Here is a 12,365-nt window from a genome sequence, read left to right on the forward strand (position 1 = left end):
ATGTCAACTAAACATAATTTGTAAATGTCAATTTTAAATTTTTTTTAATAATGAGTGAAATAAAATAGAAAAAAATAAATGAATATGTTAATAGAAATAAAAATTAATTATTACCTAAGGCTAAGATGATAAAGTACACGTTTTGAAGATCATGTTTATTGATTTACCTGTATTTTTATAAAGAATGTTATAACACAGATTGCTACGTGTATATAATATTCAAATATAATGATTCATAAGATATACATTGATTTAATTGTTTGGATTATAAAGGTATAAATTATGGATTTTACTTCTATAATTTTTCCGTTGGTAGTTGAACCCAAGCATCGTTTAAAGTATCCAGTAGACAGTATGTTTTTAGGGGAAAACCGAGAGATTTTGTTTTTTTAAAAAATAAAAATTAAGTAAAATTGAGAATGTTGTTAAACAAACAAATTTTAAAATTAATTTTTATTAAAATAACATAAATTACATATACCTATAATCATATTAGCCATTCCAATTATATGAATTTCTATCATTATCTATAAATTACAGGTCATTCGTCACCTCGTGGCTTATACCGGATCTATCCTAAGCCTCTGCCCAATCCCAGAGAAATCAGTGAGCGACTGTTCTCTGAACAGAGCGGTCAAACGGACGACGATGACAAACACTCTCTCTTTCTGTGGTCCTTCGGACAGTTCGTAGACCACGATTTGACTTTTACTCCAACAATGGGTATATTTCTATTTGTCAGTTTATTTCAGAGTGTAAGTTTTGTTCCTGAAAGCTGAATTCGATGTTTGAAACCATTGTAATTACAATTTTAACATACAGAAACTTTACCCAAAAGTGTAATAATGAAGGTTAGCCTAGTTTTGACAAAGTACTGTAAAATCACATATTTTTATGGGGTCAAATTTTCGTGGTTTGAGGAAAATCTCTTGGTTCTTGGGGATTTGCATTTTTGTGGACCAAGAATTAATGAGTACTTATGTTTGTAAGATTTCACATTTCGTGGTGGACATGAATTTGTGGGTCTCGTCATACCTAAAAAAAAAACAACGAAAATTTCTCCTCCCCACGAAAATTTGTGATTTCACAGTATGCCAAAACAAAGATATAACGACATCATAGGATAATTTAACAAACATAATGACGAAATACATAGAAAACATGCACATTATTTATTGAAAAGAAATGAAATCAAAATAAGTAAAACAAAGTTAAAATATAAAAATGTTTGATTTAGATGAAGGTGGTAAAACTCTTCCTTGCTGTGACGAGAAATACAAACGTAATATATCGTAAGTTTTTATCACTTTCATACTTGATATATTGTAAGTTTCTATCACTTACATTCCTCGTATATCGTAAATTTTTATCACTTACATACCAAATATCTCTGAAGTTTTTATCACTTACAAAAATAATATATTGTAAGTTTTTTAAATGTATATTCTAAGTTGTAACAAATTACAAACACAATATATCATATTCTTACCTTCCATATTTCTTTTTAAAAACACAATATTTCATACACATTTATTCGCTCACCTGAGCTGAAAGCTCAAGTGAGCTTTTCTGATCACATTTTGTTCGGCGTCCGTCTGTCTGTCTGTCTGTCCAGCTGTCCGTCTGTCTGTAAACTTTTCACATTTTCATCTTTTTCTCAAGAACTACTGGACCAATTTCAAACAAACTTGCCACAAAGTGTCCTTAGGTAAAGGAAATTCAAGTTTGTTCTAATGAAGGGCCAGTCCCTCTTCAAAGAGGAGATAATTATGAATCAGTGAAAAATTAATGGCATTACATTCCTCGTATATCGTAAATTTTTATCACTTACATACCAAATATATCGTAAGTTTTTATCACTTACACAAATAATATATTGTAAGTTTTCAAATGTATATTCTAAGTTGTAACAAATTACAAACACAATATATTATATTCTTACCTTCAATATTTCTTTTAAAAAACACAATATTTCATACACATTTATTAGTCTGTCTGTCCAGCTGTCCGTCTGTCTGTAAACTTTTCACATTTTCATCTTTTTCTCAAGAACTACTGGACCAATTTCAACCAAACTTGCCACAAAGTGTCCTTAGGTAAAGGAAATTCAAGTTTGTTCTAATGAAGGGCCAGGCCCTCTTCGAAGAGGAGATAATTATGAATTAGTGAAAAATTAATGGCATTTAAAAAAAATAATCTTCTCAAGAACCGATTGGCCAGGAAAGATTAAACTCATGTGGAATTATCCTCAGGTAGTGAAGATTCAAGTTTATTCAAGTCATGACCCCTGAGGGTAGGGCGGGGCCACAATGTAAGTTCAAATGTAAAGGGCAATAAAGCCACAGGTAGTCAAAGAAACATGCAAGCAGCCTTAGTTAGTGTAGATTCAAGTTTGTTCAAACCATACCTTCTCCCCTTTAAGGATTGGTTGGGACCACTTTTGGGTTAAATTCAATGATAAACTCATTTCTGCTTTTTTCCCAAGCTACAGTGCTCAGGTGAGCGATGTTGCCCACGGGCCTCTTGTTCTGATATATGACAAAATAGTTGGCTAAATTCAAAGTGTGCAGGAATAAAACGACCAAATTTATATTAAGCAAATTTTGATATTCATCCAAAACAAATAAAATGTCTGTAACAGGACCGGATGTTTTCCTATTATACGTGACGTACAAGCAAAAGAGGAGTGTATGCCGTTCGTAAGATCCGCACCAGCTGAGGAGCCCAGAAGACCCGATACTTGTGGTACTGTAATAATTTATTAATAATATTGTCATCCATATACTTTTGAAATGAGAAAATGAGATGGGTAATCTGATACTTATGGTCTATTTTTTTTTTTACAAGTTACATTTTTTAAAATCAGAAAGTATTTGTCTAATGTTTGTGTTTTGTAAAAGAATATTATGTACATGCTCTTGCATTTACTTCATTTTATAAAGCATTGAAATAAGAGATCTAGAGATAATTGGAATCTTATAAGAACTAAATGTATCAGGGTTATCTATGTAATTTAAGACTTAATTGATATAATGTCATTTTCGGGGTATTTATCGGCAGAAGCACTTTATATATATTATATATCTTTCATTAAAACCAATATAGTTTAGGTCATTTGAGAACGTTAATTTTGAATCTATAGAAATGTAAGATTTGCAAAAGAAGTAGGTTTTACCTTATGTTGTTGTGTATGCGTATAATGAAATCACACATTTTACTAAAGGGACGGATCATCGCGAACAGATTAACGAATTGACATCCTTCATAGACTGTGGTAACGTTTATGGAAATACTTTAATCGTGTCGAAAGCTGTGGATGCCGGCGTCTATGGTAAAAGAAAAGTGAAAATCTCGTTTTGTATCAAGCGTATTTTAGAAAAAGAGATAAAATTTTATTTACAGACTGCATTAAATATTAATTTAGTTTTCATTTTGACAAAGACAATAAAATTATAAAATTACACATGTGATTTCTTTGCCCAATTTAGATAATTTATCATTGAATATTATATGGAACACATAGCTCAATGTAAGAATTTTGGGAATACAAACAACCTTTGGCCTTAGTTTTTACTGCTCCTATCTCCTATATGAAATAGAAAAAAAACCCAAAAAATTTTGTATATCTGACGTCATTTTCCATTGTTTTTGTTTGTTTGTTTGTTTTTTTTTTTTTAGGTTTATTGAAGTCTTCCAACAGGGGCCGTAATCTTCCAAGAGGGAATCCAAATCATTGCAAAAATGGAAGGCAAGATGCTTCCTTTTGTCAGCTAGCTGGTGAGTCATGCCCTTAAACGAAATCTAGTTAAATTTTAATTTGGGTTTATATATAAATGTATTGTAAATAAGACGAGGTTTGATTCTCCAAAAGTATTTAAACTGAGATAATGAAATTTAATCTATCGATGGTAAATGGCATGATTTATACAATGTACACAAATAATTTTATGGAAAGTTGGATGACAGTTCTTCTGCCTTAAAACTGATATTTTTTTTTGTTTTCAAATATCTCTATAGCATGAAGGAAAACACTTAAGTTATTTTTTTACTAACAATAATTCTTCAAGTAGATGTTTTATGGTAGGTTCACACTCGACTTTCTCCAGTAAACGACGAGTAGGCCCCTATTTTTGAAATGATAAAATCTCCTTACCTCTCCATGCTTATGCGGAGTGAAATTTATATATTGTGATATATTGAATTTTAAGGACTTGTTCTTCTATCATAAGCTTGATTAGAAAGTAATCGGGGAAAAAACCGAATATTGATAATATTGCTATATTTGAGGAATCACTGTCATGTTAGTAAATTATATGTAAGGGTATCAACGAAAGTTTGAAACGTGGGATAATTTGTAAAGTATCTACTAACGTTTCCAATTGACTTTGATGTCGCTGGCATACTCTAATAGCTACATATTTGAATTTTAAAATGTAGACAAATAGTTGTTAGCCGTGCTTGCTGAAAGCAAAGTCCTGGCTATAGGCGTCATGATCGACTGTCTTACTATAAATAGCACAGAAAAAAAGCATCAAAGCAAACGCTTCCGATAAACAAAATAGTCCAATTGCGAGACGATATCACACAAATATCTAAAAAATTCCAATCATTGGAAATAGTAATGATCAATATTTTTGCTTGAGAAATAAACTGAAAGAGAAATAAGATATTTGCTTTATTTGGTATAATCGTGATATAACAATTTGTGCACATACGCTGCTGTATGCATATTGTAAGCGAACTACTTTCAATAGCACGGGCTTTTCGAAATGGTGAAATTGTCTAAGAGTTTCAAGTTTCATATCGTTTTAGTCGATGTTATGTTTGTGGTTATATTCTAGCTGTTTTGATTTTTAGCAATTTCATAGTACTAACCTCGGATCATATATCAATATACTCGAGCAATTAAAGCCTGGCTTTCAGTTCTTTCAATACTTTGATTAATTACACGAGCCCTCCCATGTTAATTGCAAGAGTCCTCCCCCACGCATTGACGTCAAACACAAATACACCCGAACGAGATTTACATTGAAATAAGGCGTCCCTAGGGTCAGACATAAAGACAGAGGCTCAAGATTTACATGCACATCAGTTCTCCCGAGATCCTGTCCTATCGTTTTGGCGAATTTTACATTTTAGTAGAATGATTTAGAAATCAATTAATTTCTATAAAATACTTGATTCTGATTGGGTAAAATTTTTTTTTGATATCTGCATCAATAAAATCTAGGGTTCGCTTGCACTAAGCAGCCGGAACTACTTTGGCTATCTTTAAATGTACATGTATATTCCCGCTTCCAGATTACTTTTAGAAGGAATAATTGAATACCTTTTCTTTAATAAATATTTTCCTGAATTTCAAAACCTGTCCGTTACGTTCCAGGCTTATTTTCTACTTACGTTTCTTTCTGAATTATCCCCCTTTGCTAAACAAATCAAACCGTCTGCATAACAACAATATTAGGCCCACAGGTTTGGGAAAGATGGAAAGAAATCGGCATACTTTAGTTAAATGATTGACTTTGAGATATCTGGCATGAACAATAGAACCCTGAAGAAATGTTTCTAATGCTACCAAAGTGGGGAAAACCATTAATCTGTTAAATCTTGGGAAACGAATGATCGAGAAAAACGACACTGCATGAATGAGGACGGAATTCTTTTAATCTTAAACAGTTGGCAGCAGACTCTTTCAGGTTTTGCAGCATAGACAGGTTGTGATACGTATTCATTTGTTCGGATTAAAATTCAGATGAAAAGATGTGTAAATGAAATCTAAAATTTCTGTGACCTAGAACTGTTAGGATATTTGAGTAGCTTCCCTTAACATTTACGAACTTAGATAACTTACCGGGGAAAATATACCCAGAGGGATAACACTACAGGTAAGTTTTTTTGTGTGAAAGAAATGTAAATTATTTCAGAGAATATTTGTAACGACACGACAACATTAGACAACGTTTCTTCCTTAGAGCCATTTTGAATGTTTAGCAACGTTAACATTGTTGTGATGTATTCGTGCGCACGGTTTTTGATGCGTAATAGAAATGTGAAAAAAAGTTTCGTTTTATAAATTTAAAATCATAATTAAATGATAAAAAATGAATGTAATATTTTTTCCTTTGATCGATGTATCAAAGAAAAAAATTGGACGGAAAACTTTTTCATCAATGCGCTACGCACATACATTCATCGAAGGAAAAAATATTACATTCATTTTTTAAATCAACTCAACTTTTAAAGTGTTATCCAAGAGAATAAAGAAATCAATATAAAAATAGAAATATTGTAATATAATACATGTATGATTCAATGTATATGTGCTTTTCAAAGGGTTTACTTCATCTCATACGAACAAGATAATATTTTCAGTCTATATACTGAAAAAAAAGAAAATATCTGTGCGTATATTTACTTTTGTTTGGAAACTTTACATGACAATATAAATGTGTTTATATTGAATCTCTCCTGAATTATAATGGGATGATATATATGGAAATAGCGAACATTGTTCAAGCTCAAATGTTCATCAAACAATTCAAAAAAGAAGCAGAATAAACACGGAACCCAAAAATTTCAGAGCTCTCATGTCGACAAGTCAAACCCTTCGTGTGTTCAATTTTTTGGATATGATTTTCAACCTCTGCCTTAGCAAAGGGATAAACCACATCACATGATTGAGTCAAATCAAAACACAGAGCACGGAATATTCTTTTATTGGACTTAATGACCTAGTTATCACATGTTTTACATTTTATATATCTACGTTATTTAGTTGAAATCATACTTTTCCCACACACCCAAAAAAAGCATTGTGACATCACACCAAACAAAGGAGGAAATGCGATGAAAAGTAACATTTTTTTTTTCAATTTTCCCTTAGTTAAGTCATAAAACATAAAATTAGTAAATCAGGTACACTCACAAGATTTATAACTAATATATATATATATATATATATATATATATATATATATATATATATATATATATATATATATAAATATATATATATTACATACTTTCTAAAACAGGAGACATACGAGTGAACGAGGTGCCTTCGCTAGGACTAATGCATACACTTTTCTTTCGCTTCCACAATATTTTGGCCAAAAAACTGAATATCCTAAATCCAAAATGGACGTCAAATACGATCTATCTTGAGACGAGACGCATTATGGGAGCGGTCATGCAGCATATTATATATAACCATTGGCTTCCTAAGGTTATCGGTCCTGGGTTAATGAACCAATACCGTCTGTATTCTTATCCAGCGGGACAAGAAGCTAGTTTCCGATACTATGATACCATAGATCCAAGTATTCTGAATGAATTCTCAACGGCTGCTTTTCGTTATGGACACGACCAGGTATGTAGATAGCTTTCTTTTTATTATTTTTTAGCTCACGAGAGCCAAAGCTCAAATATAAGATAAAAATAATATTGAACACATAGAGATATATCTTTTTTATTCTCAAGAAAAGTAGAGTACATTAGTTAAAAAGAATGGAAGCTCTCTAAGGCAAGAAGTAAGAACAGCAAAGCCATGTTTAGTAGAAATTATATGAAAGTTGTCGCAGGTAGCGTAGCTTCAATCTAGGTTAATCCATGACCCCGTCCCCAAATAATGCATAAGATTGTAACTAGTAATCAAAATTTTTAAACATATTCACCCAAACCCCCTCATTTTAATTTTATGATGAGACAAGAATTAGTCAGCTTTCTATTCACTATATAAAATTTTCTTTAACATGATTAGACAAAATATTAATTTCTGAAAGAGTGAGCAAAGCTTCAGACTTCAAACTATAGCTATTTTACCTTTGAATATATAATGCTAATGTTTTTTAATGATTATTAATGTTTAAAAAAATGTGAATATTGAGAAAGTGACAAAATAAACACAAACACCCTTTCCATATTTTTTAGTTATGAAATTATTGAAAATATTATTTACCTTTACCTTAAGATTCCTGGTTTTCTGGAAATTAACAATGCAAGATTTAAGATTGATGATGTTCTCATGGAAACTCAAGAAATAATTTCTGGTGGAGGCGGCAATCTCCGATCATTAACAGAACATTTAATGAGAACACCCGCCAAAAAAGTGGACAGGTATGTTCAATTGTCTATAAAAGAGAAGGAACAATCAACATGTAATATTTCATTCATTAGGGTCATCTACTGAGTCTATTAATATAAGATAGCAATCGTGCCATATTTTTTTTCAAGAGAACGTGTAATGCATAATATTAGCTTAAAATGATATGATCTATTTAATGATTTTAAAGCAGGTTAGGGTATCTGGAGTTAGCTAAAGTTTTTGGACCATGTCCTATTTCCAAGTACATTTAAGTATATGCTCTTAATTTACCAAACGTACATGAATGATGTAACCAAGCATGTACATTACAAGGTTTGCTTCAAATGCTAGATGTGATTTTTGGATGAGTGACCAGATAAATATTTAGCTGCATTCTTACATAACTCAAGGCCCTTTGTTTACCAAACAATATTGAAAATATATCTCCGGATGCACACTAATTGACTTGCAGGATGTGATCTACATTTCCCAGATCAAATAAGAGATATTTCTAAAGCCTATTTGAACTTTCATGGATGGTACATTAAGAGAAAACACTCCAAAACTTGCACCATATGCTAGATTTAAATGAATGTTCTGGATAAATGAAGAGTTTAATTTTTTGGATAAGTTTATTTCCAATTAAGATCGTTTTTTTTTTTGAGATCAAAATGTTATAACTTGGAATGCACACCACAAAATGATTAATTTTCCTTACTAAACTGTAACTTAAAGTCAACTTCTGTTAAGGTGAGCTATGTAAACTCTGATAAGCTATGTTCCTATATATTTGGTAATTTAAAAATAAAAAAGTAATTTAATTTCGCGACTGTTGATTTCAACTAAGTATTATTATAATATAAGTTTAACTATTAATATATTTGGGAATCTTTCTAAACAATGCCCAAATACCACTTCAATAGTCTAAGAGATTCTTTTTCAACACGTCATTAAAATATCTTTTAAAACATCTTTTTTATATTATTATGTTTAGTCGATTCGAAGAGGGAATTCGGGAGCGGCTTTTTAAGACTGGCGAGAAAGGCTTGGATTTGCCCGCCCTTAATATACAGAGAGGACGGGATCACGGATTGGCCCCTTATGTCAAATATAAAGAGAGATGTAGACAAGGATATAGGGGGCTTCCTGATCACGAGGATGAACGGAGGAATAAGTTACTGGAGATATATGGCGGGTAAATGTGTAATTTTCAAAAAATGACAATCTAATATTTCAACTTCTAATGTAAAGCATGATCTTTTTTCATGGTTTTATTATCATCTAAGGTTTGCAATATTTATTTAATGCCAATCTGATGTTTTACCCAATGTATGAAAATCTATACAGTTCATTTTATTATTTTAAAATGATAAAAAAATGAATGAAAATGTATATGATTGTAAAACAAAAATGAAGAATTTGTTTTAGGAAATGTCGTCGGAAAATATATGTTCAATACCCGATGTGTAGTATATAACATTATTTTCATATGTGCTGCTGTCAACATTAACGATTATATAATCTTTCTAGGAACATAGGTGATATAGATTTGTTTCCGGGGGGAATATCAGAAAAAGCGGTACCAGATGGCCTTGTTGGTCCTTTGTTCGGTTGTATTATCGCAGCACAGTTTCAACGACTTAAGTATGGCGATCGGTACTGGTACGAAAACTTAAACTCGTATTCCAATGTCAGATTCACCTCTGGTGAGTGATTATACTATTTAATGTTTTCATTATTAGACCTTATAAAATTTTGGTATGAGGATGGATGAACAATTAAAAATTCAAACTGATCATAAAAACTTTCAGAAATTTAAACTTGTATTTGTTGAATACATTCATTTCGAACTAACAAATATCATGTTTTGGGTATGATATTTCCCTATTTATACTCCGAAGTACTCCGAATACCTCAAATTCCTTTCTTCAGTTAAGTTTTTTTTTTCAGATATCAATATATTTATGCATGTTTTAATTTATTTAGTACATTTTATTGTGTTTTAATACACTCGTTTATTTAATTCTAGAACAACTTTCTGCCATAAAATCGATGACCTTTGGTAAAATATTATGCGAAGTTTTCAGTGAGGATTCTAATCCCTTGACAAACGTTCCTGCTGATGTCTTTAGAGTCAATCAGGCGTATGTATTTATTTATATTATAACCCTCAAGTACCCAAGACAAAATAATTAGTTTTAAAAATCCCAGAGGAAAACTTCTTTAAATTACTATTTCTATTCTTGCCGCCAATGCTTGTAAAGAAGGTTAAAGAAATTAAACTGAAATTGGGAACTATATAGTAAAATATATTGTTTATTGAAGCTGAGTTTTGTACGACAAACGTGAGTGGCTTTAGTTGATAAATGTATTTCATTCATGGAGTTTTTTTTTTACACATTCATTATTATTCTATAGGTCAACAATTGCATGTGCTGATTCAAAAATGGATCTTAGTTCGTGGGGAGTTGTGACAAGTAAATGAGATCATTCTTCATTTATATGGCTGAATCATCAATAAAATTATTTTTTGTGTAACATAATAAGACTTATTTTTTTTTTCAATTTAAAATTTCAACAACCATTGAAAAGCACATGATAAATGAAATAAAAATCTTTGTTTTAAAAATAACTGTAAAATCTATATATGTACGGTAGATTTTTTTCCCCGCAATACATATATATTCATATGCATGTACTCGAGTAGTATTTTTATACAATTTATAAAATGGAAATATTTTGCACCTAAAACAGTATTTTTAGTTTCTTGTTTAAAGTTAAAAATATCAAAATTGATGACGGTAAGACAATTTCCATCTTAAAAGATCAGTTTTATATTTGTTTTTACGTGTTATAAAATAAGTCTATGTCTCACCTCCCTGATGAGGATTTAAAGGCCGGCAGAGAAAAAAAAAATCAAAAATTGTTCCCGTTGGTATAATTATTTGAATTTAGTCAATAAACGTTGAATTGGTTTTAAAGGCAAAATGTTTCTAATAAAAGTTATAAGAGTTTTCTCACATAGCATTCCGACTGGTATTGGTAAAAGTCATCATGAGCCAGTGTTAATAAGGCAGATCCGAAACCTTCGAACACTAGCAAATTTGTTGACTAGTATGCATCCCCTACTTTCTCAACTGTTGCCTCTCCGAAACAGAGATGCTATAAATGTTTGGGCATTTTTTTGTCCAGTGTTAGAAAAACTTTATTCTGCTCAGGTTGTTACGACGTTACGTCAGTCAATCCTATGGAATGGCCAGTCATCCTGAATTGAATGCCTACTCTGATCCATGAGCTACACAAATATCGATGGCTTCTCTTGTCTCTTGGATTCTTTTGATTCAAAAGGTAAACTACTTGCAATCAATACAATAGTTCGATTATCTATGTTCGCCTGTATAACACTCGGAACGTATAGCTGGACTTGCAAATAGGTAGTTGTGGATTTTCTTCCGAACAAATAATACGGTGAATGTGTCTAGAGAAAGTACGAACTGTTCCCATTTATATCCTAGTATGCAAAATTATTGTCGGTAAAATACGGCAACAATTGAATAAAGAATGCAAGCGATAAAAACCATCTTTATTATAAATTTTGCCGGCAATCAAATTGAATTACACCCGAGCATTTGAAAGCCTTAACTATATAACAAAGAATCTTTGAATGATATATAAATGATCATATAAATAAAAAAAGAGATTTATAATGACATTTAGAATGATATTAATATTCGTTTTGATACATTCTTATCTCATGCATACTGGTTTCATAACTGTAGACATTCTATTAAAACAATACCCCTGTTAAGTAACAAAATGTTGTAAAGATATGTAAGAATGGTTGCAGAAAAGTACAATTTTGAACATCATAGAAAGTTTTCATTTCTAAGTAGTTTCTATATTCTTTCAAATCAATAACAACCAAAACATATATGTCAATTCGTATATACATATTTCAGATACCCGTTTTTGGTTTGTATTATCTGCCCTCAAGCAAAAGCAGATAAATAGAGGGAATAGACATACCAAGCAATATTCACCATTTCAACGAGTTGGATGTATCAAATATATAATAAGATATGTATAGGTCAAACGATATATTTAAAACTTAAATTTGCGAAACATGCATATCCTGTAAAACAATGTTGAATTAATTAATAAGCTTAAGTTAAAATGAAGGTCCTACAAGTAAAATGAAATATGTAAGCCAAAAAGACTCAGCTGCAGATTATGTTTGTAAACAAGGTCATCCTAATAACCACAGATGATTATTGATGATTTC

At 31.1% G+C, this 12,365-nt stretch overlaps 2 protein-coding genes across 2 annotated transcripts; both read left to right on the top strand.

Annotated features, from left to right (window-relative positions):
* Positions 1 to 540: 540 nt before the first annotated feature.
* Positions 541 to 9,335, top strand: LOC134276721 (myeloperoxidase-like; the record flags this gene model as incomplete). Its single annotated transcript, XM_062758991.1, has 8 exons — positions 541 to 723; positions 1,238 to 1,292; positions 2,642 to 2,745; positions 3,224 to 3,331; positions 3,679 to 3,777; positions 7,035 to 7,369; positions 7,970 to 8,115; positions 9,078 to 9,335. Coding segments are annotated over 8 exons (1,235 nt in total), but the record flags the coding sequence as incomplete, so codon positions are not given.
* A 179-nt stretch (positions 9,336 to 9,514) lies between these two features.
* On the top strand, positions 9,515 to 10,568 carry LOC134276722 (peroxidase-like protein 3). The gene is made up of 4 exons (XM_062758992.1): positions 9,515 to 9,519; positions 9,614 to 9,789; positions 10,113 to 10,227; positions 10,502 to 10,568. The coding sequence occupies exons 1-4, from the start codon at positions 9,515 to 9,517 to the stop codon at positions 10,566 to 10,568; spliced, it is 363 nt and encodes a 120-aa protein (XP_062614976.1).
* The last annotated feature ends 1,797 nt before the right edge of the window (positions 10,569 to 12,365 follow it).

The sequence above is a fragment of the Saccostrea cucullata genome, unplaced genomic scaffold (assembly GCF_032062105.1).
Source record: "Saccostrea cucullata isolate Sc308-1 unplaced genomic scaffold, CSIRO_AGI_Scuc_v1 ctg6949, whole genome shotgun sequence".
NCBI classification, from domain to species: domain Eukaryota; kingdom Metazoa; phylum Mollusca; class Bivalvia; order Ostreida; family Ostreidae; genus Saccostrea; species Saccostrea cuccullata.

Bases quoted from the DNA above. Each gene is read 5' to 3' on its own strand.
- LOC134276722 (XM_062758992.1), top strand. The intron at 9,790-10,112 runs GTGAGTGATTAT...ATTTAATTCTAG, and splicing joins CAATGTCAGATTCACCTCTG to AACAACTTTCTGCCATAAAA. The intron at 10,228-10,501 runs GTATGTATTTAT...ATTATTCTATAG, and splicing joins GTCTTTAGAGTCAATCAGGC to GTCAACAATTGCATGTGCTG.